This window comes from Pangasianodon hypophthalmus, chromosome 5 (assembly GCF_027358585.1).
Source record: "Pangasianodon hypophthalmus isolate fPanHyp1 chromosome 5, fPanHyp1.pri, whole genome shotgun sequence".
NCBI lineage: Eukaryota > Metazoa > Chordata > Actinopteri > Siluriformes > Pangasiidae > Pangasianodon > Pangasianodon hypophthalmus.
This window is the reverse complement of record NC_069714.1, coordinates 10,473,401-10,498,738: the sequence shown is the minus strand read 5'-3', so window position 1 is coordinate 10,498,738 and position 25,338 is coordinate 10,473,401. Positions and strand designations below refer to the sequence as shown.

Here is a 25,338-nt window from a genome sequence, read left to right as displayed (position 1 = left end):
ATGAGATCAATTCCAAAAGGTATAATAATTCCATAATTCCGAAAGGCATGTTTAGGGCAAAAAAGGCAAATCACCTAAAGAACACCATGCCCAAGGTGAAGCACGGTGGTGGCAGCATCATGCTTTAGGGCTGCTTTTCTTCAGCCAGACCTGAGGCTTTTATCAAGGTGTAGGGAATCATGAATAGCAACAAATACCATACTTTAGTGCTAAACATTCAGGTGTCTGCTAGTAAGCTGAAGATGAAAAGGAATTTCACCTTTCAGTATGACAATGACACAAAGCATACATCCAAATCAACAAAGCAACAGCTTCACCAAAATAAGATCAATGTTTTTTAATCTGACTAAAAATCTGTAGGGTGACCTGAAGCAGGCTGTGCACAGGACATGCCCTTACAATTTGTTGGCTCTAGAATGTTTTTGCAAGAAAGAGTGATAAAATCTCACCAAATATCAAAAATAATCCTAATATTTGATTATTAGTTTGTCCAATTACTTTTGAGCAAGAATATGATTACTTAAGTACTGATTACTCTCTGCATGTGACAACAATCTCTCGTATTCTTCTCATGTCTGGGCTATGGGGTAGGGTATAAAAAAGGGGGGGAGGGGTATAGAAGTATACACTGTATAGAAGATCTGCTTATTGATTTTGCATTATTTCAATAGCACAAGCATACATATATGTATGTATGCTTGTGCTATTGAAATAATGCAAAATCAATAAGCAGATCTTCTTAAACAAAAGAAAGAATTTAACAAAAACCTAGCTGATTTAGTTCTTTTGTTAAAGAACGCTACCACAATTAAGCAACTGCAACTTTATCTAGGTTAAAGAAGTTGCTCCTTTACTACAGTCCACTAAACTGTTTATTAATTACTAGGGATGCATCTACATACAGCAGATACTGCTCTCAGGTATCAGTCTGATACCTTGCATGTACTTGTACATCTGATTCCATGTAATACTATCTCAGGCAAGTTTAGTGTATGCTGTCCTGCTACATACACATTACATGACAGTCATCTGGACATATTTTGTGACTAATGATCAAAGCAAAACAGAATGTAAGCTGTGCTCTGCAAAAATATCAAGAGGAGATGACACTGCATCTTCCTATGATACAAGTAACCTGATAAAACGTCTTATGACCTGAACATGCAGAACAATATCAGCAAGTGTGGTCATTAAAAAGGCCATGAATGTCACGCACATAAAGAGATTTTTGTACATGGAGCAGTGAAGTGAGTGTGCAGAGAAACTGTTACATGTGAGAGGGAGACCACTTTAGTTCTTTGACTGAGGCATACTGAGACACACTCACCAGGGTCTACACATTGCTCGTGAGTCAAGGTGCAATTCACAACACCTTGATCTCATTTTTAATGACCATGATTGCTGATTTTGCTCTGTGTGGTCTCAGGCTTTCTATTAAATATACCGTTTAAACACCATAACATGTTAAACATAAAACTCAGCATGAGTTCATTGCTAGCAGCACATAGCAGCAACCGATATAAACAGAGCTAAATAAAATGTTCCATGACATCCCTTATTGCTTAATAATACTCATTTCACTATCAGGATTTATATCAGTATCAATGAGTACCAAAAAATGTTCTCAAGCTCAGGCTGAAAAAAATAATATTGCTGCATCCCTATTAATTATAGTTTTGTAGGACATCTGCCAAATATACAAAAGTCAAATAACAAAAGTATTCAGCTTTAACCTATAGTATACTTACAAATGGAAATAATATATGGCTGATGGGTTAGTTAGCATTATTCCAGTTTGTGCTGAGGTTAAATTTTAGCTAATATCATTTAAGCCACAGACATACTTTGGATTTTATTCTAACATGTAAGATATTTATAGCCGTCTATAATCTGATGGTCACAGCCCACTATGTATAATGTGGTATGGCTTACAAAACTGTCACTTCAGAGGAGAGACAGAGGAGAGTCCCTACTGGGAAAATCACTCATTTAGTTAAGATCATATGAATGCTAACTGGTTAAACACTTTTTAAAAAGATTTTCCAGAACAGCTGAAAGCAATCTTATTCCTGTTTTCTGCATGCTTAATTTAATTTTATTTAATTTAATTTTTTTTTTAATTCCCTGTATGGTTTGTAATCTCCGGTCATCAGTGAAATGGTGCTGAGCACTGCACTCAGTTCAGCTGTCATAGCCTGTATTGTTAGCTTTAGTTAATCTGTTCACAGTTTGTTTTAAAGAAATGTTTGGATATGGGCATTTCTCCTTCGGCTGAGCTTGTTTAAGCGCTGACCCAGGGCTGCTAGATTTATGCTCCATTTCTGCAGATACTGTGAAGTTTGCAGTTCACTGTCTCTAGGCATTCGTCCTGCTATTTGCATCCACTTGGCACTGTACTCCGTTTATTAGCCAGAGGCAAGCAAACAAACAAGCTGCCCTCCCCACCTCATATTCTCCCTCTCTCTCTTGCTCGCTATGTTTCTCTCTGTTTTTCTCTGTTTCTGTGTATCTTTTTTCTGGATTGATTTTGAATTTTTATTTCAAATTGCGTGAGAGGCTGGTTGTTAATTAACTGTAGAGGAACTATTCACTTTATTCATGTATCCACAATTAGCAGGAGCACAGCATTTACCTTTGAGATCTACATGGAAAAAAGATATGGTTCTGCCAAACGTGTGATTTTTAAAAATAAATAAAAAAATCAGCATGAATAATAACTCTGCAAACACAAAAAAGGAAATGTTTCTGATGCTATAAGCCCTCTTTGTGACTGAACGCGTGTATACAGCAGTGGCAGGAGGAATGCATGCTATTGAATGCAGTGGCTGCATGTTGGAATGATTAGCCTACACACTGCGCTACACTGGGTGTCTGACACATGTGTTCGCTCTATGTGGCGCGTCCTGCGCTGCTGTGCTTCATCCTGTACTTACCTCACCACAGCTCACTATATTGCCCTGGGTCAAATGCGCTGGTGATGGATGTTAGTTATTAAGGTCTGCTACCTCAGAGTTACTGGGAGAAAACCTTCAGCTTTTGGGTCTTAATTCCCACAATCCAAATCCGCAAGTGGTTCAGACAAAATTGTTCCATTTTTTTTTTTTCTTTCTAGATGTTGTACGTAAGGGTATGAAGCTTTATTTTTCAGTAGATCATGTCTCTATCTGTTAACCTACTGGTCTACACATTTTTTAATCCCGTGCCATGATGTCAGTTGTATACTTTTTTTTTTTTTTTTTTTTTTTTACTGAGAGTGAATTTAGGAATGAAATAATAAGTGCTGCTGGTACCTTTTTATGTTTTGCTCCAAATGTTCCTTTTAACAGGCAAGACCAAAGCCTGTTAGAGATCATAGCAAAGAGAAGGTTGGCTTTTAATTACTGCCCTCACACAAGCATTTGTGTGTGTCTTTGTGTGCGTGTGCGTGTGTGTAGGTAGGTAGATTTAGTGTCCGTGTTGTGGGGCAGGGTAGGTTGGGCCTCAGGAAACTCCCTGTAGTGTCAGGAGCAATCGGCCCTAAGCCAGTATTAATTAAAGGATTTGGGCCAAGCTGGAGGAGGTGGGGCAGCCGTGACTGCTCTACAGCTACTACTGCCTCTGCAGGGTGTCTCACTCACTCACTCACTCACTCACTCTGGCGGGAATAAAATGCTATATAAAGGTCATTCAAGCTTTGAGATTACTAGGCAATAGATTGACACTCCTTTGAAAGATTTTTTTTTTTTTTCAATGTCCAGTCATTTGTGGTGCCTGATCTAATACATAATAAACCTATCTAATGCTGGCCTGATGAAGAACCGCCACTGAATTTCACCTCTGCATTGTATGATTGGCAATGCCCTTGTGATGAGCTGCCTGTTGTTATTATTATTTTTATTATTATTTTTATTATTATTATTATTATTATTATTATTATTATTATTATTACGCGTCTGGTGGAAATGCTTATGTATGAGAAAAGCTGAGACCCACCTGGTGCTGTAAATGGCCAGATCTGCCCTCAGGTCATTGGCAGTTTGTTGAAGGATGAGACTAAAGACATGTCTTTTCTGGGCATACAGTGTGTTAGGAAGCCATGACTGGTCCCTGTGGACCTATGAAAGAGATACCCCTAATTTAGTTCAGACATTTGCTGCCTACCTGAGACTTTATTGAGGTCACCCACTGAAACGTTTCTCTCTAGTTCGGTTAACATGCTGTCTCACCCACCCTCTCTGTGTAGTTCTATTTAATATTTGTGTTTCTATCTGTCAGTGGGCTGTATTCTGTATGGCTAGCTTCCACTTGACACTCACTCTCCCCACTCATTTTTTTTCATGCCGGTAGGTGATCAGTACCTTTTGTGCAAAAACACCTGCAGTGCCTTGAACATACCACTGGAGGGCATGTCACGCTAACCAGGCCATTGGACGACAGCTTTTGGGACATGTCTAGGTTTAGGGAGGGAACTGTGTCCAAAAATTGGAGTGCTCCGTCACATAAACATGCTGTTTGGAGCGGAAATCAAACGAGCATGTTGTCTTTCTGAGCAAATCCAAAGGCCTGTTTGGATATCCTACCCATGTTTCCACCCGACCCATCTGTCTTCAGTGGGTGCAGTGTTGGTCCAAAAATGGCAGTTTGTGGTCTCGTTTGTGTGTGTGTGTGTGTGTGTGTGTGTGTTCGTTCCTTCTGTTCTGTTACTACACCCTGTTTCACTTTGCTCTCCTGAATACTATAGCCAAAGTCTGCTTGAAACATATTCTCCTTCTGCTGGGCCTCCACCACCTCTGGTGCAGCGAAACAATCCATCTTTCTGTCTGACAGTGTACCTCTGACAAAACAGCACTCTGATGTCTTAATGTTACTATGTTCCATCAGTGAGTTTCTTCTGTGCATCATTCTTGTTGAAAGGGAACAGATAAGAAATGAAGCCCTAAAGCACCAAATAGGCTGATGAATTGTCAGCACTAATAAACCATAGGTGACTGTTTGGGCATAACGTCCCTGTTGTTTTTTTCCATGACATATTATTGTTTTAAACTTCTCTCAGAATAGGACGTGTGTCTTTTCAGCTCCTAGTTTGCTATGCCTCTGCAGGAGCCATGCTGTAGAAGGTAGAGAGGAGGAGTGTTGTTTAAATCTCTCTGGACCTCAACCAAATCAGTTGAGCTTGGCTTGCAGTCTGAAAAGCTTTTCCAACACAGTCGCTGCCTGAAACTGTCTGCTTGACCTCGCACTTTTTAGTAATTTTTTTTTGTTGTTTTTTTTTTTTTTTTTCCTTCCCCCCACCATGTCATACGCATTCCTTTGGAGGTGTGTGTGCATGTGTGTTGGTTGCTGGCTAGAGGGTAGTAAAGCTCCCAGTGGTTGCCCGTCAATCTTAGCGCTGCTGTCTAAAACAAACGCTAATCAGTCAGCCCTCTTAATCAGTAATCTCTATAGACTAGTTCATGGACCTGCCTGTGCCACTCTGCCTCTCCCTCCCTTCCCACCACTACTAAACCAACACTAACAGACCAACTCAAATCAGACTGGCTGCTAAATGATTGTCCTGCATGTTTGTCTCAGGCAGAGGCAATCAGTAAGTGCATTGTCTTCAACTGGACCGTCCCAACCAATTACGTTCTCCCTTCAGCGTTCACCCTTTATGTCTTATTTCAAATGCTTAAATGGGTGGTTTTACAAAATTAGACACCCTGATTTTCAACACATGTTCAGTTGCCAGTTTATGTAATGGAACAAGGTCATAAACGTAATGAAAGGGCCCAAATGTGAGGGAGAATTTGAAGTCAGAAGACATTGGCAGAAAGCTTGAACAGTTCTCTAAGTTGTAACGGAAGGCTGGAGGCAAACACACCGGAGCAAACGTGTGTATTTCAGCTCCAAAAATCCCCTTACAGTACAAACCTCTGTGTGGCTGTGCTCTGCAGGACACTACAAAGTCTCCTAAAAGCAGGGCAAAAATGCTCAGCCCTTCCAAACACTGGACACCTCGCAACCCCGCTGTCAGGTTTGTTTAAAGCCTGGATCTATTTGCATGAAATAAATAAAAGCTGTGGCTCATCAAGCGCGGTGCTGTGGCAAAAGGTTTCCTCTCCCAGATGCAGTCTCCATCTGTCCCCCGGCCACCCCGCACATTGTGCAGTTCTGTGGTGGTAACTCTTAAATAATTCCATTGGAGCAGTACTTTTATTAATAGCCTGTTTTTTTTCCTGTCACCCCACTCTCTCTCTCTCTCTCTCTCTCTCTCTCCCTCTCTCCCTCTACTCTCCACTTCTCCTGCTGCCAACTGCGAGGACATTTTATCCTAACATCGGGAGCCCCTGATCACACTGGCTTGTAACTATAGACAAGGCAACATGGGCTAATTAATAATGTGTGGAATAATGATTGGTGAACATGGTGAGGTGCTTCTTTTTGTGTAGCAGGCCTGATGAAAAAGAAGAGCTGTATTATTGTTTAGAGAGGAGACTGGCCCTTCTGTCTGACTGTCTGTCTCCGTTTTTTTTTTTTTTCTTTCCCCTCATGAACCTGAACAAGCTGTGTTGCCTCTCGTAGTTATGGGTTGAACTGAGGCAATGGAAAAGCTACACACAATCTTACATACACAGAACAAGCCTGGGCTGCGATTTGGAGAAGCTGAGATAATGCCTGTTATAAGCCTGTTATTTGCCGTTTTACAGCTTGTTTTATGAAGGTGAGTTGACAGTCCATAATGGCTCCTGTCAGTTTAACTGACAGCATTATCAAGGGAAAAGGACCCCGAGAAGTGTGCGGCTCCTGAGAACGGCCCGGCCTCTTTCACTGAGCCGCTCAGCTTTGATGACGATCTGGCTGCAGGCTATCATTTTACATTTTACGCCGGCTCCTATTGTCAAGAGGCCATTATCAGCGCTGAACTCTGGTTTAATTCTCAACTTCTCGCTAATCAATTACAGCGTTGATCCATTTATCAGCTAAAGTGAGCGAGGAAAGAAAGAGAGGGTTAAAAATGACCTCCACTCACGGCTCCGGGCTCATTGTAGCATTTAACTAAGCAGCCTGACAGGCCCCTTCTGCTGTGTGTTGTAGCCTGGGAGTCACAAGTTAGGATACTCTCACACTTGGGATTGTATTTTTATAACACCGTAACACATTGCAAATGCAGAAGATTTGCTGCAAACAGTAGAGAACAAAGCATCAGGGAGTTTGGGTTTTGGAGGGTTGTGTAATTGGGTTTTGTAATTGTGACTGTTTAGTATCTGTCATTACATTATTAGGGAAAGATAATTGGATTTACATTAATTTCATTCATGTCACATTGCAGGCACTGGGCTCCTGGGGTAATGCACTGTAAATGAGGAATTACATGTTAGTTTAATTATCATGTGGATGAGCATGTATCTGATAATTATCATTTGCTATGGTGACATTCACCGCCATGCGGAACCATGGAAAGGTGGAAAAGAACAATTCATTATTCGCTTTTGTAAATGATTTCTTTTATTTGTGCTCTTTAGTTTTGCTCTTTTTTTTTTTTTTTCTCCCTGTCTGCATTTCCTGAATTTGAAACAGAAGCACCAAAGCAACATGGACTTATTTGGCTGGAAATCAAAATATCTCCGAATGCTCTCTGTATGCATATCACTGTTAATCTGTGCGAATGTGTTCTGGGGCATGCAAATGTCTGCACTTGGGGGTGGGGGGCATCATTTGGAGAGGTTTTATAAAAACATGTCAAACAAATCTCTCCCCTTTTCCCGCTCCCCTGCCCCTCCTCGTCTGCTCTCATTCTTCAAGGTGGCATGATTTAACTGTAAATGAAGCCCTTCCACCCATTAGAATGGACGACGCACACTGACTCCAGTAAACTGCGAGACAGTCGTTTTTATTCAAAACCAAGTGATGGGAGGCGTTATCCGTGCTATGTGAGCTCCTAGAATAATAATCAAAGACCCACTATTAATAATTACAATTTAAGCTCCATTCTCACTTGAGATGTGTGTCTAAGCCAGATAAAGGCGAAAGTCTCTTTAAGAGTCAAGCACATGTTGAATTGAGGAGTAAAGAGGTGGAGAAATGTTACTCAAGGGTTTAGGAGCTAATTGTGCGAGTGCACAAAGAGGCACTTGAGAAGTGGAGCTGAAGAAGAAAACAGGCGGGAGAAGTGGGTGTTGAGTGGTGCCACTGTAGCGCTGCTTGTGTGTGTGGATACCAGTGATCTGCTGTCACCTTTTACAGCTTCAGTCGGGACAGGAGCACGTTTCCGCTCTGTCTTACCCAGCCTGCCTTGCTTTCTTTCAGCCTCTTCAAGCCTCTTCCTGTCATCCTGAGTGTCTCCGGCTTTCTTTGAAAATTTGGGCTTATTTAGATCTCTCCCCTTTAGCATCAGTCTGTCACCTTTCTCTTTCTCTCTCTCTCGCTCGCTTGCTCGCTCTCTATCACTGTCTCTGTCTCCGTCTGTCTGTCTCTCCGTTTCCCTTCCTTATTTTTAGTATTTATTTTTTATATTATCCTTTTTATGAAACAGTTTGGCTCCACAGAAATCCACAGAAATTTTTTTTTTCTTTTCTTTTTCTTTTTTTTATGGGGATTGCAGTGAGGGTGTGAGTGGGGGGACTCTTCTTGTGTAGATTTTTCAATTCTTCAGTGTGTCACTTGGCTGTGAGTGCCATTGTCTCGTGGCTCTTTTTCTTTTGCAGCGAGTTGTGTCATTCCCTCATGATCAGCACTTTTGTTGCCTTTGTTTTTGGCTGTACTTTAGAAGTCCATCTCGTCTTTTATCTGCCTCCCATTCATGCAGAAGGGAACAGTTGTGCTCTGTTGTGGAGATGTTCCACTGGATTTCCACCAGTGGGGTTTCCTTTCAGGCCCTTCAAAGTGCTACAATGGGCCTCCAAAGGCCTGAATGGCTATTGCCGAGTGCACGCTCTTAGTGAGACTCTCTTATTTTGTTTTCTCGGAGTCAATAAAAATGCTAAGTTAAAAGCTAACCCTGACACCCTCCCCACTCCCAACACTTGTTCTCCTCCTTTTAAGTTCCTCCCTCAATTATTTCTAAAGAAAAATTAATGGGAAAATATTCACTCTTGATCTTGGTAGAGAAGAGGAATCAGAGTGAGCAGTTGGTTGCTAAGATCATAACGATTCGGAAGAAGCTTCTTTATAAAGGACAGTTTAATATTACATTTCCTCCATGATTTTTGTGGCCATAGATTTTTTACATTTGATGTGGCTGTGCTTTGTGTTTTGTGGGTTTGTAGGGAGAGCTTAGACTTTAGGCTTGTCAAGCATTGTGTGTGATGCTACGGAGAGGAAGAAAGAACGAGAGAACAAGGCTGTAGCAGAAGAGATTATAGCGAGATGAATTGGCCAGCACAGATAACTGCTATGACTTCATCCTTATTGCGCAGATTAGGGCGTAAAATCCACCCTAATGAGGCGCACGCTGGAGAGGAGAGAAAAGGCATGGCCTAGCTGACTTCTACATTGCTGCTGCCAGGGTCACCAGCCACCAGCTGATCCTGTTTAAAGAGGATCAGATACTTCTCCGGCTACAGTCAGAGAGAGAGAGAGACAGAGACAGACACAGAGGCATGAGAGAGACAGGAGGGGGCGAGTGACAAGAAGGCAAAAATTGTTTCAGACTGAACATCCTCAGTGCCCCCGTTTCATCTGGTCACATTCTTTTGGAACTGGAGCTTGTCTTCAGGCTCAAAACCCAGTGAGCTCCCATACCAAGAAACGCTTTTTATTCAGATTGTTTAATGTAGTTTTGGGTAGAACTATGAGGGCTCATCATGGATGTGGCATGGAAACTGAATAAATATTGATAACTTTGCTGCTGCCCCCCACCCCCGCACACACATATACACACTCACACCCACTTTATTTCATGTTTATGCATCACAGCATTGATTTTCCTCCTGTTTCATCTCTTTTCCCTTCAGTTAAAAATTTAATTTAAAAGCTAAAGCATGGCAGATCTTGGAAGTATTTTGCATATTAAAAAGATGTCGTTTGTTGCAGAGTAGAAACAGAAACCCTTACTTTTGTGCATTTTTGACACAGCTACTGCTGTCTTGGACAGACCCTAGAAAAATCTGCATATTGAGAGGCCTGCGGTTGTTAGTCTTTTTATAAGTCAAAGGGAAAAGAGACGCAAAATGAACAGCAGATTTCTTCATGGAGGCATGGCAAGAGAGAATTTAAAAAAATGAGTTATAACAAATATTCCCATCTTATTAAATATGCAGTTAGAGGCTGACAAAGCACAAAAAACCCTCTTAAATTAATTTACTAATGATACAAAAAGGTACAGTTAGTCAAACTTATCTAACCAGCATTTCTTTTTTTTTTTTTTTTTTTTAATTCTCTGTACTTAAGGGCTGTAAATACGTGTTCCTGTTTGCCTTGTAGAACCTAGTAAGGATTTAAAGCACTAGCTTGTCTTGCTCCCTGAAACAATATCATCATTCAGGAACAGCAACAATCATCATTCCTTCATCTTCAGTAAGCTCTTTATCCTGGTCAGGGCCTCCGTAAATCCAGAGTCTATCCTGGGAATACTTGGCACAAGGCAGGAATGCACCCTGAATGGGACACCAGTCCATCGCAGCAGCAGTAATGATTAGACATCTATCTGTTACTAGAAGGTCAGAAGCATAACATTCAAAAGGCACGGTTTCGTTTGCAGCAGTAAGTGTAGCAGGAACAGACCCACACTGCAAGATTCATGTTGACTTATAGCTCAGACATCAATTTAAATTCACTTATAATGTCAAATTACTTTACTGGCATGATGGATACAGTAAAACTATTGCTATCTGTATTGCCAAAGCCTTGGAATATTATAGAGAAATAAAATAGTAAGTTTGTACAACTATGAAAATCAACCACAGCATTACTGAATTCTCGAATCTGATTGGTCAGAAGGTGTTGATTAATTTTCTGACAGTAGTGCCGGCAGTAACTCAAACGACAGGTGTATATTGATGTGCTCGTTCTAATATGTGTTATGTTTTCTATAATAACTCATTCACATGCACTTGTATGGTGGATGATCTGCATAATCTGTAGCTAATAATAAACTGATTAGAAACATTCTGCTATTTGAAAGAAAAACCTTATTTTTAATTCTTGATATGGTGAAGATTTCTGTTGGAAGATGTTTATTAATGGGAGGACCGTTGGGTGCCTGTGTTTTGTAACAGTCTTTTAAGTCTTCAGGACAGAGTTGTTAAAATACTGACATTACACTTTTCTAAGATATTTTGTTCTGTAACATAATTCCCACAGTATCACAATATCGTCATTTAATCATCATTTAATCATCATTTTTTCCCCCATTTTCCTCACTTTTTTGCCTTTTTTCCCCCCATTTTCCTATCCACTGTACTTTATGAAGTGAAGTGATGTTGCTATAATCTAGGTGCATCCAGGTATTTGTATAATTAATAAACATTCTGCACTACATTGAGAGCCAAATTCTCTATGTAGATTTTTTGTGTTCTTTGTATGAACGTTAGAGATATGTGTAAAACATCAATAATGGTAGAAGCAGTAGGCCTGACTAAGACTTACTATACTGACCACTACTCATCAAATAACACCTAAAATACTGTCCAGTTAAATCTTTAAAGCATATAGAACGCATTTGAAATAAAATGCATGAACAGGGATTGATATGTTTGACAGGAAGTCACTAAATTTATGTATCCATCCAGTGTACTGTTCTAATTCTTTCCATGTCACATGACTAAGTAACGTGTGGAGGGAGGGGATTTATTTATTTATTTATTTATGTATTTATTTTTATGCTTTCACAGCATTGAGAGAGAATATTCTTCCCCAATTTGTTAACATTGTAAGTTATCGGCTACATGTTGATGTTAATGTCTGAAAAAGAAGTAAGTCCTGTGTTACATCCTGAATTTTTATTAGGGATGTAACCAAATCTGAAAACATTATTCAGAATGAACAGATAATATTCTAACCACATACAAATACAGATAAGTGGGTTTTTTTGTTTTTTTTGTTTGTTTGTTTGTTTTTTTTGTGTTAGTTTTTCTTTTTAGAAAGCGTACCAGAAAGGTTCACATGGTATCTGGTTGAGACTAGAGGGTTTTACTTTCTTGTGGGCCTGAGTAAGCGGTCAGATATGAAGCTTGCGGTACAAAGTAGGACCAAGTTCACTACCGTGAGCATGCCGCACAGCATTCATGCATGATTAGTTAATTAAGCTACTTTTTATTAGATATTTTGGGAAGCAGAAAGTAAACTTGTTAGAAAATATCACATGGAGGTACAAGCAGAAATAACTATGCGAGTGGCATTAAACAGCCCCCATCTCTATCTGAGACCAATTATGAACTTGAGCTGAAGGTGAGGAACTGTCAGAGCCAGAATTCACAGACCATGCTGACAGTGCTGCCATTTCTACATCTGACTTCTTTTCAGTGTTTTCCAGTGTTTCTGGGGGCATAGTGGTAGGGTTTTAAAAAAGCTCACTTCAGGGTTGAATCTGAATACAGCTATGGATAGTTGGAGCACTAAACAGATACAGCTAATGGCACTGCATTACACTGACAATTAAACACAAATTTTCTTCTTTTCCTCATAATAATCCTTGATCTTTTTTTCTAGTGATGGGCAATATCGAGTATCTATGTTGTTCAAATATATTTATATTATATACAGTGTATGTATGTGTGTGTGTATGTGTGTGTGTGTGTATATATATATATATATATATATATATATATATATATATATATATATATATATATATATATATATATATATATATATATATATATATATTATACACATACATACACTGTATATAATATAAATATAAGTCTAGTTGCATGCTTAGTATTTAAAACAAAGTCTAAGTTACAAGTTACAGGAATTTAATAACAGAAGCGTAGCGTTTCTCATTTTAAGCCAAATAGCAAAAACTAGCCTGCATACACATTGTATTTGTATTGAATAATAAAAATTGGGAAAAAATATGTTGCTGTCTTAAGCAAGTACAATAGCCAGGAGAAAATTTCATAATTACAGTGTTTCAGATTGTATTGGATACATAATGTATCATGTTTATTTTATTTATTTTCCACACTGTAGCGCAGTGAACAGCATTGTCGCGTCTTAGCTCCAGGGTTCCTGGTTTGATCCTGAGCTTGGGTTTCTGCCTGTGTGAACTTTTACATGTTTTGCACATGTCTATATTGGCTTCCTCCGAATTCTGTGCTTTCTTCCCACCTCCGCAAAACATGCTGGTAGGTCAGTTGGTTATGTTAAATTGCCCCTTGGTGTGAGTGTGTGACCGCATGATGCTCAGCTTTGGACTGGCGTCCCATCCATGGTGTATGCCTGCCTTGCACAGAGTATTCCCAGGATAGGCTCCGGAGCCACCATGACCCTGACCAGGATAAAGCAGTTAATGAAGAACAGAGAATTATTTTTCCAACATTAATCCTTTCTTGGTGATGAAATTCAACAAAATTTTGCATTTCTTAAGTAAGCTAGGACATGATGTCATAGTGGTGTAGCACTCTGGGATTTCTGCTTTGCTGGTTTTAAAAAATTGCAGAAGACTGAACAGTGGTGCAAGCTAAAATCATTGCACATATTTGGTACTTTGCAAAACTTGGTCTGTAGAGATCTTCACCTTTCACTTGATGTTTTAAGTAACCACCCTCACTTGTCAGTGTATGACACAAGACAACAGAGAATGCAGCAAAAATTATACGTTATTGCACACATTATAGAAATTGAAGGACCCAGCAAGGCACCCTTTCTGACTCTCTTTCTGATCATTATAAACAGCATGGAATTTCCAGAAGCATGTATGACCATTTCCTGCTTTCAAAAAGCAGAACTGAAGTTCAGAAATCAGAGGGGGGAAATTGGAAACAAAAAAGTCTGTAAAGTCTGAGGAAGAGTGGTTGTTGCACGTTAATTGAGCAAGCCATTAACTGTCCAGTAAACCAATTTTGCAAAGTGTCCTAAACATATACTTTTGAAGTTCATAATGGTGTTTAGATTGATGTGTTTTCACCCCTCCCCCCCCCCAAATGGAGTCTAATGTATAATATAACAGCAGCCTTTGTAGCTGAGCTGTAGTTGTCATCATCACGCTGGATACAAAAGGGTTTATTCTTAAATTGTTCGTAGGAATATTCATGAAAATCCCAAATTTTGGAAAAACGTTCATATCCCACTCATGCTTCTGAGTGTGTAAATTTACACATATGAAGACAACTAATGTAAATCTGGACTTGATCAACTTCAGATCATATAATTTGCATGGATTACTGCACTTTTATATATAGAATATACTGTCGAGTTTAAATTGCTTATTTTTAGTATGTTTCCAGCATTTAGCAGACACCGTTATCCAGAGAAACTTGTTGAAGTGCTTTGTAGTTTCTATCAAAAACACATCCTCATGCTAGTCTGCTAGGTCAGGTACTTAAAAAAAGAAATGCTGCTATATAAGAGGAGGATGGGCTGGTCTGTTTGCTCATAGCCGGAAGCTATAAACAAATGCCTCGGGTCATGGAAGATTTAGTGCACGCTTATGAGGGAAAAAATGTTTAATAAGTGGTATGATTTTTTTTTGCGGAGGATGAAAGCTGCGTTATATATCGGTTCCATTTGCCAAAGCAGCTTTTAACGCTGTGCAACACTTCCAACACATCAGCTGAGACACTTCAATCTATTTTAAAATAGGAGTTTGCCTGCTTGATGGGCTTGGTGTCCATAATCACCTGGGTACAGTGCAGATCTTTGTTCTCCTGTGTCACACCATTTTCCTGTCATCTCACTTAATTCACACCTTATTCAATTTTTCTGTAATTTGTCTCTAGATTTTGACCTTTTCAAGTGCTGTTAAACTGCTATGTATTTTTTTGGGAATAGAAATGAGTCAAAATAACCTCCACTTCTGCTTTTCTGACTTTTCTTTCACCATTTAGTAGGCATTTCATGTTTTCAGCCCTCTGTGTGCTTGACCTTTTATGGAGTTTTGTGGGCGTCACTAAATACAAATGAGCTGTTTCAGGAACGCACTTTGCACTTTACGGTTGATCAGCGTACTCATGCAATTACGAAGAACATCAGCGATGCCGAAACTTCTGTAAATCGGGCAGAAAATTTTAATTCGGCTTGGCTTATGCAAACATTTACACACAACTTTTCAAAAAGATTGATAAATAAGGCCCATTGAGGCCCAGACTCTCTAATACAGTGTCTTAGGTCTTAGCAGAGCAGAAACGACTGTGGATCACAGGACAGCATGGATTGAAGGTGGTGGAACTGTGCTGAATCAATGTCCGACAAGTCAGAAATCCTGTCCAATTCCCTCTGCTATACAGAGGGACACCAGGCTTAAACATAATGAGAAGCAGTTCTGTCTAGAGCCATATAAAAGCACCAAAGACAAGAAGGCTTTAAAAGCCTGACCAGTAAATCCAAGAACAGCAGCACAGTCTGGTAACTTTACAACCTGTAATGTAGTCATGCTGCCCTGTGTTATGATGACCTTTCAAGTAAAATATGTAAATAAATGAAAAGGACATCGAGGAGGAATTTAAAAATGCTCTACAGGCCTACTTAAGGGATTGTTAAGTATATATCATAGTTTATTGGGAGGGACAAATGTTGGCCAGATGTGCGATTGAGTCACCGCATATTGAAGAACTTCTCCAAGTGTTAGCAAGCAGTGATACTTACAACTTTACATAATAAAATGTTTTCAATCCTCTGAAAACATGCTCATCAGTGGATTGCCTACGAAAGATTACCTCTAGGTGCCTCTAGGAAAGATAGACCAGCGTCCCATCTACAGAGAAGTCTATTCTTACCTCAAGCCAGCTGTTCCCAGGATAGACTCCAGGTCCACAGCAACCCTGACCAGGATAAAGCGGGTACAGAAGAGGAATGAATCGTTTTTTTTATACTTAAATTTTTATGCCTAAATTCAACACTTTGCAGCAAATGGATAAGATGATTGTGTATTTTTGAACTCCCTGAAACACACACACAGGTTTTTACTGTGTGTAGCCTGCAGAGCTACAGACACTTGTGTAAAACTTATGTTGCAATTCCTCCACTGAGGTTTGAAAGCTCTAAACACCATTAAGTGGCAAGTCAGAAGTCTTTATAAAGTTAAAATATAAGGAAAATAAAGTGAACTTTATTCAGCCCCGCAGAATGTCTCTCACAGGAGATGGCATTATTCTTCATGCCTGCAACAAGACTGAAAGCACATGTGTCTTTTGACAACGTTTCTATAAGTGAGCTGACATTTAAGCTAATTTAGATTCTTTGGTCCGTATTGCATCATAAAATCAGTACAGTATGTTGTGGCAGTAAATGAAAACCCTCTGTAAGCTAGAAGCCAGTAAAGAGAAGGCTGCGTGTCTTTGGCTTTGGCTTGTACAGGGATGTTAGAGGGAGTGAAAGAATGTTTCTGCTTGTGTAGGACCTTTGACTTAATTCTGGAGGAAGAGTACTCCTTCCTTTCTCTGCGTGTACACTCCAGTCAGAGTCTCTCAGTAGGTTCGCCTGGTCTGCTCATTTTCCTGTAGCTTCCCATAAGCACATTGCACTAAAGAACCAGGTTACATGTCAGAGTTTACTCTTTGCCTGCCTACTTCAAAGAAGAAGGCTACATTAGAAGAACAGCAGGTACTGGATATTTACTGTAACGAGCTCTGAAAACAAAAAGAAAGTTCATGGCAAAAGAAGCAAAACTTTTTTCAGGTTTAGGCAAACACCTATTGAGTGGAAAGTGAAATGGGTAATATTGTCCCTATAGGGCTTGGGAATCAGCATCACATCATGCTGCATTTTGGGATCGTTCTACCATTTTGTTTGGAGTAGTTCCTTGTTTACATGCTACAAACATGTTCACACACTGCAAGAGTACAAAAGTGAATCAAAGTAGAAGGTTAAGCTCTTAAAACAAGTAGAGATCAGGATACACCATCTCCTCTTACATTGCATGATGTCTTTTCAGATCTGGTGTGTAGCTTCAGTGCCTACACTTTTAATGAGTTTAAAAACGTCAGGACCTACAGATCTATAAGAAGCCAAAATGTGATAACACATTCATTCAAACTCTCCCTCTCACCAACCAGCTCTAAGCTACCATACAACAGCTACCAAACAGGGAGAGAGTAGGCTAGGCTAACACATGTTTCCTCTAAGACATATGAAGCCAGGCACACCGTATTTAATGGCCACGAATAGCTGTGGCATCATCAGGATTCAAACGATCTCCTGATGACATGGCGCACGCTTTTCCATTGCTATATACGCATGTATTTAAGCATTAAATAAGACTTTAATAATGTAAGAGCATGCTACTTGATGCATTTAATATTCCATACACATGACCTTTATTTGCGATTAGTAAATTACACTTTCCGTTTCATGTATTAAACATGACTTGGTTTTATTGTTATTCCTTTATCCATCAAAACTGTTTGAGACCAAACACCTCGGTGGATAGTGACAGACCTCTTACATGACATAAAAATTTGAGCATGGGGAAGCATTAGAGACTATAGTGCCATGGTGTGGGGGAAAACTTTCTACCTTGATTAATTAAGCATTCATGACAACATACAAGTTCAAACAAGTATTATTATATTCGATGTCAAAGAATTACATTAAAATATAATTAAAATCTAATTTCACATAACGCTGTTAAAGTTGCAGTCAGAGGTACAATGTTCAGAATACTGATGCCACTGATGAGACAGGGATTTTTTTTTCTGTTTTATTTATTTATTTATTTATTTGTTTTTAATTAAAATGCATTTTGGTTGGTAGGTAGATTTTAAAGAGCCCAATCAATCATTGAAGCTTGTATGAAATTAAGGATATACCCTTAATACCCACTGAACGGCAGAAAATGGCAATATAGTGTACAAAATACATCACAAATACTTTTATCTCTGAAACTTTGCTTCCTTATGTTTTGAAGTCTTTAGATTATTTTTAAACCATGGTTTTAATGGGTGCAGCTGTGACAGTTTATTATAACGCAACAATAATGTAGCTTCCAACCATAATGACAAGAACACTCCAGAACACTCAGTTTGTTTTAAAACTTGTCTGCTAGGTAGATTGGCTGTGTTGGATGACTGGCCAAAAAGCCAAATCTCCCATGAGACAGCTGTGTCATGTGATTCCCATCACATTCCCAAGCCCTATACCTTCTAACTTTTTGATCAAGCTGTGAAGCATCTTAAGTACCTAGATACAAATTTATTTCTCCTTCACTTAAATGTCTAGGCAATATTCAGCATGTGCTCAAATTTATATAGGCTCACAGCGTACGTGCACACACACACACACACACACACACACACACACACACACACACACACACACACACGCAGACTGCTTTCCACTGTTTTTCCAACCTTGCTTATTTTTATTTTGGTCCGTTACTATAGGTGCTCTACTGTTTTGTCTCTCCTGCAGTAGTGAGTTCCTCCCATTCTCCTTTGCATATTCCCTCCTCATCCCCACGTGAGGTATTGTTCCTGACCAAATTTAAACACTACAGCATTCAGGATCCCTGCAGAGGCTCTGTGTACTTGGGCCCGCAAAGTGCTTGCAGCCATAACTACATGAATTGCTTTTAATTGCTTGGTATAGCTGCATCATCTTAGTTGAGATTATGCCTGATTGATACTGGAAGGCAATTGTAAGCGTGGAGGATGGGATTAAGTGCCTATTGAAGTGACTTTAGCTCCTTTACACAACAAAGGGAGAAGGGAGAATACTTTACCCCCCTCCTTTTCATCTAAAGCCCACTGCTCCCCCGTCCGCCTTTCCTTTTCTCTCTCCCCCCCCCCCCCCCCCCCCCCCCTTCCTCTGGATGGAATAGGAACACAATCTACTGATATTATTCCTCTAAGGGCAATGAGAAGGAACAGCCAGACGAGTACTGTTCCTGGCTATAATTAGCTATATGTGATCCCAATTATTTGGCCCATTCATTAGTGCTAATTGTTTGAGCAGCCTGACCTAAAGAACAAATAATTAAAACGTGTGTGCCATAACTGCAACTACTGGTGCGTGTGATAAAATGTGTTGGAAGGAGCTGAAGCAATAAAGCCGAAGCGTTTTCATTAGGCAGTAAGCACTGTGAAACGGAAATCTTGGCTCTCGAGGCAGAACTTTGGCTGTTTAGATTAGAAGCGCTACTGTTTGCTGCTAGCGAGCCATGCTTCCAGGAGTAATTAGCTGAAAGTGTTATGCAGATTTGTTGTGTTGTCCAAACTTTAATTATTTTGTGGGACTTTGTAATCCCTTTCTGTTTCTGTGTCTTTGAGCGCAGAGTGGCCCTGACCCTAAATAGATTTATGCAGCTAGAGCTGTTAAGCCTTTGTGTATTAGCATTAAAGGAGAACAATTGGCTGTGATGTTGTGGGTGATAAAGCCGCTCAAAGCACAGGTCAGCAGCACTCGTCCACTTGAATGGGGGGCTTAAAGGAAAACAAACTTTGTTTTGTCATTGTGTTAAACATATCGGAAGGAAGGACATGGAAACAGATAGCGTCTGTTCTTGCTTTCATTCAGTGTCATGTAGAAACAAATAGCATACCTCAAGCAAACAGGATTCAAAACTATATGATTCATTATTTATTTATTGTTTTTGTTTGTGTGTTAAGGATAGCCCAGAGGCTGCTTTTGGCAGCATGGCAGCAGGGTAGTTGGCGAGCCCACCATACCCCTGGCACATCTCTGAAATACATCCCACGACGAGCTGTCCTCTACGTACCAGGCAACGACGAGCGCAAACTCAGGAAGCTCACCTCTCTGAACGTGGACTGTGCTGTTCTGGACTGCGAGGATGGCGTCGCCCTTAACAAGAAGGTACCCTCTGCAAGCATAGCCTTCATTATTCCTGCATCACCTGACTCCATGGCACATGAAAACCAAATCTTTTACAGCCCCCCATTCAGCCAGGTGCTAGCGGTTAATCACGCAGCATAAAGCTAGCTAAGCACCATGCTTAAAACAAGCACATTTCCTTCCCATTATGTCATCATAAAGGCAAGAAATGCCCCCTATCACATCCTCTTGAAACAAGGTGCCCACTTCACACTGGGATATCAGCAGGAAGTCAGCAGATGCAGCAGGTTAAAAGCATTCTCGACCCGCCCACACAGCCTGCCAATTGGCCCTGTTTGCCTTGCCATGAAATTGTGATTGGAGCTCAGGATAAAGAGGGGCTGGAGGAAAGAAGTCACCTAACAAAGGTTTTTAAGTCGTGATAATAAAGATGATTGATATGGCCAGAGGCTATTCCTGATTGAGAGAGGTCAACTGTGACCCTTTGAAAAAAGTGATTGGGCTCAATGTTTTGCAACACCCCCTTATTTCTCTATCACTGCTAAGTGGAAAAAAGGTTTCAAAGGAAAATGTCACAGAAGTGTCCACCGATGCTTGAAAATAATACTAGCTTAACATTCTCACATCTTTTGTGTCGCTCAGGCGCCTTGATTTCGTCTTAATCCAGCCTTTGACAGCCATTAAAAGTTTTGGCTTTCTGTGTTGTTTCTTTTTCCTCTGATAGAAACGAGTATCAAAATACTGTCCTTAGGTGCAACAGTTATGTGTTGGCACACATGCTGATAAGAACAGAAAACCTTCATGCAATGGTGAAGATACCCTGTTAGTCTTTCAGAAGAATAATACCACTGACAGATGAAAATATCCTTCAAATCAGTGTGGTTCTGCCTCTACAGGATTATTCTGCTGAAGAATAATAAGGCAAGGTGATCTGAGCAGAGGAAAATTGCATTAGGAAAGGGCATTGGTTCTCTCCCAGAGCGTAGCTAGCACATATTTTGACAAGCCTGATAGAATTAACTCTCCCTACTCTGGATAAAAATGCTAATGGCACACCCTGAAAAATAACATTTGTACTGAACGGAGGCCGTCAAGTAATCCTATTACTCCTCAGCTTTTTTGATGGTTTAAATCTGCCAAGGTTACAAAAGCACTTACAATCCGCAGTACAAGTTAGAGTCTATTTTAAAAACCATATGTTAGCTTTAAAGACTCTGGCACAGTACGCTGAAAGCTGGATTCCATTATTTATTTGCATGCGCACTAGTGTGTAATGTAAAAATGAGTTATTAACTCAATAATAAAAAGCACCTCACTCAGCGGCTCCCTCGCCTTCACTCCCACTCTCTCAGCTGTTTTATCCATCCTGGCAATTGAAAATCTGTGGGAGTTGTTGTGTACAGACATTTTATTTCCATGCCACTGAATGACACTTCTTCCTGCAGTCCAGCTGTGCTCGTATAGGCCTGCAAAGTCTGAGTGAGTGACGGAGAAAATCAACACTCAGCAACAATTTTCAAGCCACTGGATGAAGGATTGACTTATTTTAACACGCGGGATTTCAGTTAACATGTTTTTTTTGTTGTTGTTCACAATAATTTTGTTTATGTGGTAATGTATGTACTGTATATTCTAATGTATATGAACAGAGTTAAACTGTTAGTACATTAGATATTATTTTGTGCCTGAGCTGTAAGTAGTCTGTAGCCAGTTCCCGTTCACCCCTGTGTGCCCTGATGTCAGGTGACAGATGCTACATGGTCTGCCCAGACATTTCAGCTTATACACTCGCACTGTGGAGCATGGAGCGAATTCGGTCCTCTCATTGCGCATCCGGCTGATGGCTACGCTTCCCCTATCTTCGAGAGAGACTTTGTTGTTCTGTTTATGTAGTGCTAGAGAGATGCCCTATAGGCTGGCGCACAGTTTGGAGCATTCGGCCCAGCGGCTGTGCTTCTAGTTCGCCTCCCGTCTCCCCGCGGCCATCTCACTCCATGCTCCCCTCCTAATCCCTGCAAGTTTGGAGCTAATGAACTAACTGCTGAGCTGCCGCCACGGCGCGTAGTCCCAAACTATACTGTACTTCACACCCGATTTATTCTCCAGATGGCAAGACTATGCAGCCCTGCCGGGAGGGACCACCTCTTCCACTGGAGTGTGAAAGTGGACGGATGTTGTTTTCATACCCTATCTGATCAGCTCCAAGCTCCACAAAATCCCCCAGCTCCGTTGCCAGAGATAGGATGCTCCAGCTAACTGGCGTGGATGAAGCTTAATGAGAGAGAGGTTGTGTGAGAGCACATCTCTGCTCTTGTTTCATCCGAGGTTAGTATGTCACTGGCTCAGCCCCCGCCTCAGCTGATCTGCTCAATAACAGCTGGCAAGGAGGGGTGATGCTTGAAACAGTTCACTTTCTGACCAATCTCTTTTTTTTTTTTTTTTGTCTCTCTCTGTTTATTCATTTCCCATCTTTGTTTGCTTCTTTCCTTCACTGTTTCCAAATATCTCTGTGTATTTTATGCTAAACAGATGCAAAAAATAACATTTTTTTTTGCCACAAAATAAACAGGCAAGGAACACACATAATTCAGTAAGCAACAGTACCATGTGTCATTTTGCAGGCCAGAAGCTATCAGAAAAAATTGTGTACTGTTTGTCTTGTTTTTAAAGTAGTGTTGAGTAATGATAGGCTTATTGTTGATGATTTCTATCTTCTATACCATATAACTCATATTAATTAAGTGGGAGATGTTTTAAGTGGTATATCTATATCCCTCAGATTATTCTCAGTCCAGTATTGTGCTGCATTTTGGCCAGTACACATGGAAAGACGAGAAGCAGGGTGCTGTTCAGTGGGTGTTTATCAGTGGTGTATTCAGCCCACTAGCATTTTCGCTTGTTTGACATGAACTGCCATGACATGCAGAGAGCTTGTTTGTGTTAAGCCTGGTTGCTTCTGTGGTAGTCCTGCTGGTGGCAGCAGATGAATGGTTTGAGCAGCGAGTGGAATCACAGTCTGTGTTTATCTGTTATACTGTACAATATATGGTATATGGGACAGCCCTATCTTATTCTTTCATGTTTGCTAATTCCCAACCCTACACACTGACCATTAGGGAATTATGGATTTTCTGTGTCTTTAGGTCTTTACTATGCTTGGAAAGTGAATGTCTTTCATTTGACAAATCAGCCTCAATAATACTCTATTCTAGTCTTAGATTTCCCTCAGTTCTTATTTGAAAGTGTAATATTTTGGCTTCCTGTCAGTGTTTCCATTTTAGCATAATTTATGCAGTGAACTGTTATATGATATATAGCCTTGAAAAGCAGTGTATGGATATAGTGTTCAGTTCAAAGAGCAGCTGCTTTTTTTGGCCAGTGGTCGAGCTGCATGTGTGTGTGTGGCTGTAGTTTCATACGCTGCTGTATGAGGCCCGTTTCTCTCTCTGTGTGTTCGTTGGTTGCTGTGCTGCTCCGAGTGGGAGGCTGAGGGGAGACAGTCCTCCGGAGATCAGGCCTGTGTCACTCGAGCAGAGACTCCTCGCTGTTCTTCTCACAGTACAGGCCAGAACAGCACAGAGGTGTAACAAAAATCACTCGGCTGCCAAAAATCACAAACGAGGATACCAGGCTTTGACCCAAAAAGCGGAACCTCAGCTCCAACGAGCCTAGAAAAGTTGATTTCTGCCAGAACATACCTGCCACTCAGTTCTAAAAGATATGTGTGTATAAATACAGATGGGTGACAAATTAAAGGAAAAAAACAACATAAAGTGCCTTATCTGTCAGACGGCATTCAGTGGCATAGCTTCTATAAGACTCTGGAACTGTACTGGATAGAAGATCATTCCTTTGTCACTCGTCTATATGTGTATATACAAGTGTGCGTAAGTCTGGGTATCATGCTTTTATCTTGGGTATTTGTGCAGAAATCAGTGAATAGGAAAGTCCCAGATGTCCCAGTAATACAGCAAAGGTTGCTGGAGCATCATTGCACTCAGCTGTCTCAGTGAACACAGTGAACCTCTGTGTTCTCTTGATGGGGTCAGGGCTCTATTTGTAACACAGTAATATCAAATTATAAAGACATTTTTCATGTCTTTAAATGTAATGAAGAGACTGGCATGCAGCTGTCCAGTATGAAGCTGAATTAGGAGCAAGATACAGATTGAATCCATATGAGAGGCTTCTGGCTGGACTTTTAAAGAATTTAATGGGCCAGCCAGTACAGGGAGCTCACTTTTCCTACAGTGTCACTAGGGAATAGATGAGTAGTGTGCATGCCTCACATAGCTGTGGAACTGTAGACTCATCATGTGTTTAATGCCTATAACATGACTGTAATGGGATATGCGTAAAGTGATTGTTATGAGGAAGTGATATGTAGTTTAATCCAGAAAGAATGTCCTAAAGCCTGGAACGATATAAGACTATGCCTATCTGTGTGTACTGGTATGGAAGTGGGTTGGAAAGTAAGTCATAGTGCATGGATACATGACACCTAACCAGGTTGTGTGTATGTGAAAAAGGTGAAGGCTTACTGTTGATGTTTTATAGTATATGCTGTTCATTTTCATGAAGTTTCTCTCCATATGGTTTGTGTAAGATATTGAGTGTATAAATCCATCTTTACCCATCTAGTTTATTATATTATCAAGGTTGCTGAAGTCTCCTCTTACTTGGCAAAGAAATGCTGAAATAACACTAAGTATTCATCTATATGTTTGTATCACTTTATTAGTTTATCATCATCTTAATATCTAATATAAACAAGAAGAGATCTGGATAATTGATTACACTGATATAAGGAATTGTCTCACCATTTAATTCCCAAAAGTTTGAGGTGATCAGATGTCCTTTGATTGTTAAATATTTTTCAACAAAATTCTCTTTTTTTTTTTCTTTTTTTTTTTTAATACTACACACAAAATTCTAAAATTGACCAGTTTGTACAGTATATGAAAAATTGTTATTTATTTATATTAACAAAAATCTTAATAAAACTTAATTGAAACAAGCTTCAGCAGAAATGAAGCTAGAATCTTGTTTTACCTCACTGGGCTTCTGGATGGGAAAGTAGATGAAGTTTCTGTCCCAGAGACAAACATAATGTTTGACAATTATATTTATCAGTGGTTTCAGTCTGTAAGTGACTGGCTAAAATAAGTGTGACTCACTGTTTCAGAAAGGTCACTATGTTACACAGCTCCTGCTGTGGCATCAGGTGTGTGTAACCCTAATGGCTTTAAAATGGAAAGCAGGCAAATGCCAGCACTCTGTATAATGTAGCTTTTAAAGGCCATCCAAGCTTTCATGAGTGTTCTCAACATTTCTTTCAGGTTCATTTATCTTATAGCCTCATGGTATGCAAAGGAACATGTTAGATTGTAGAATTAACTTCTGACTGATTCAGACCCTAGAACACTTTGACTGATTCAGATTGTAGAATACATTCACACTGATTCAGATTATAGAGATGATTTCAGATTG

The 25,338-nt window shown here is 40.0% G+C and overlaps 1 protein-coding gene across 1 annotated transcript in view; it reads left to right on the top strand.

Annotated features, from left to right (window-relative positions):
* Positions 1-25,338, top strand: part of clybl (citrate lyase beta like) — a 67,292-nt gene that overhangs the window by 20,988 nt on the left and 20,966 nt on the right. Inside the window, exon 2 of the mRNA XM_026912346.3 lies at positions 19,665-19,869. Coding sequence (XP_026768147.1) covers positions 19,665-19,869 — 205 coding nt within the window. The remainder of the gene's footprint in view (positions 1-19,664; positions 19,870-25,338) is intronic.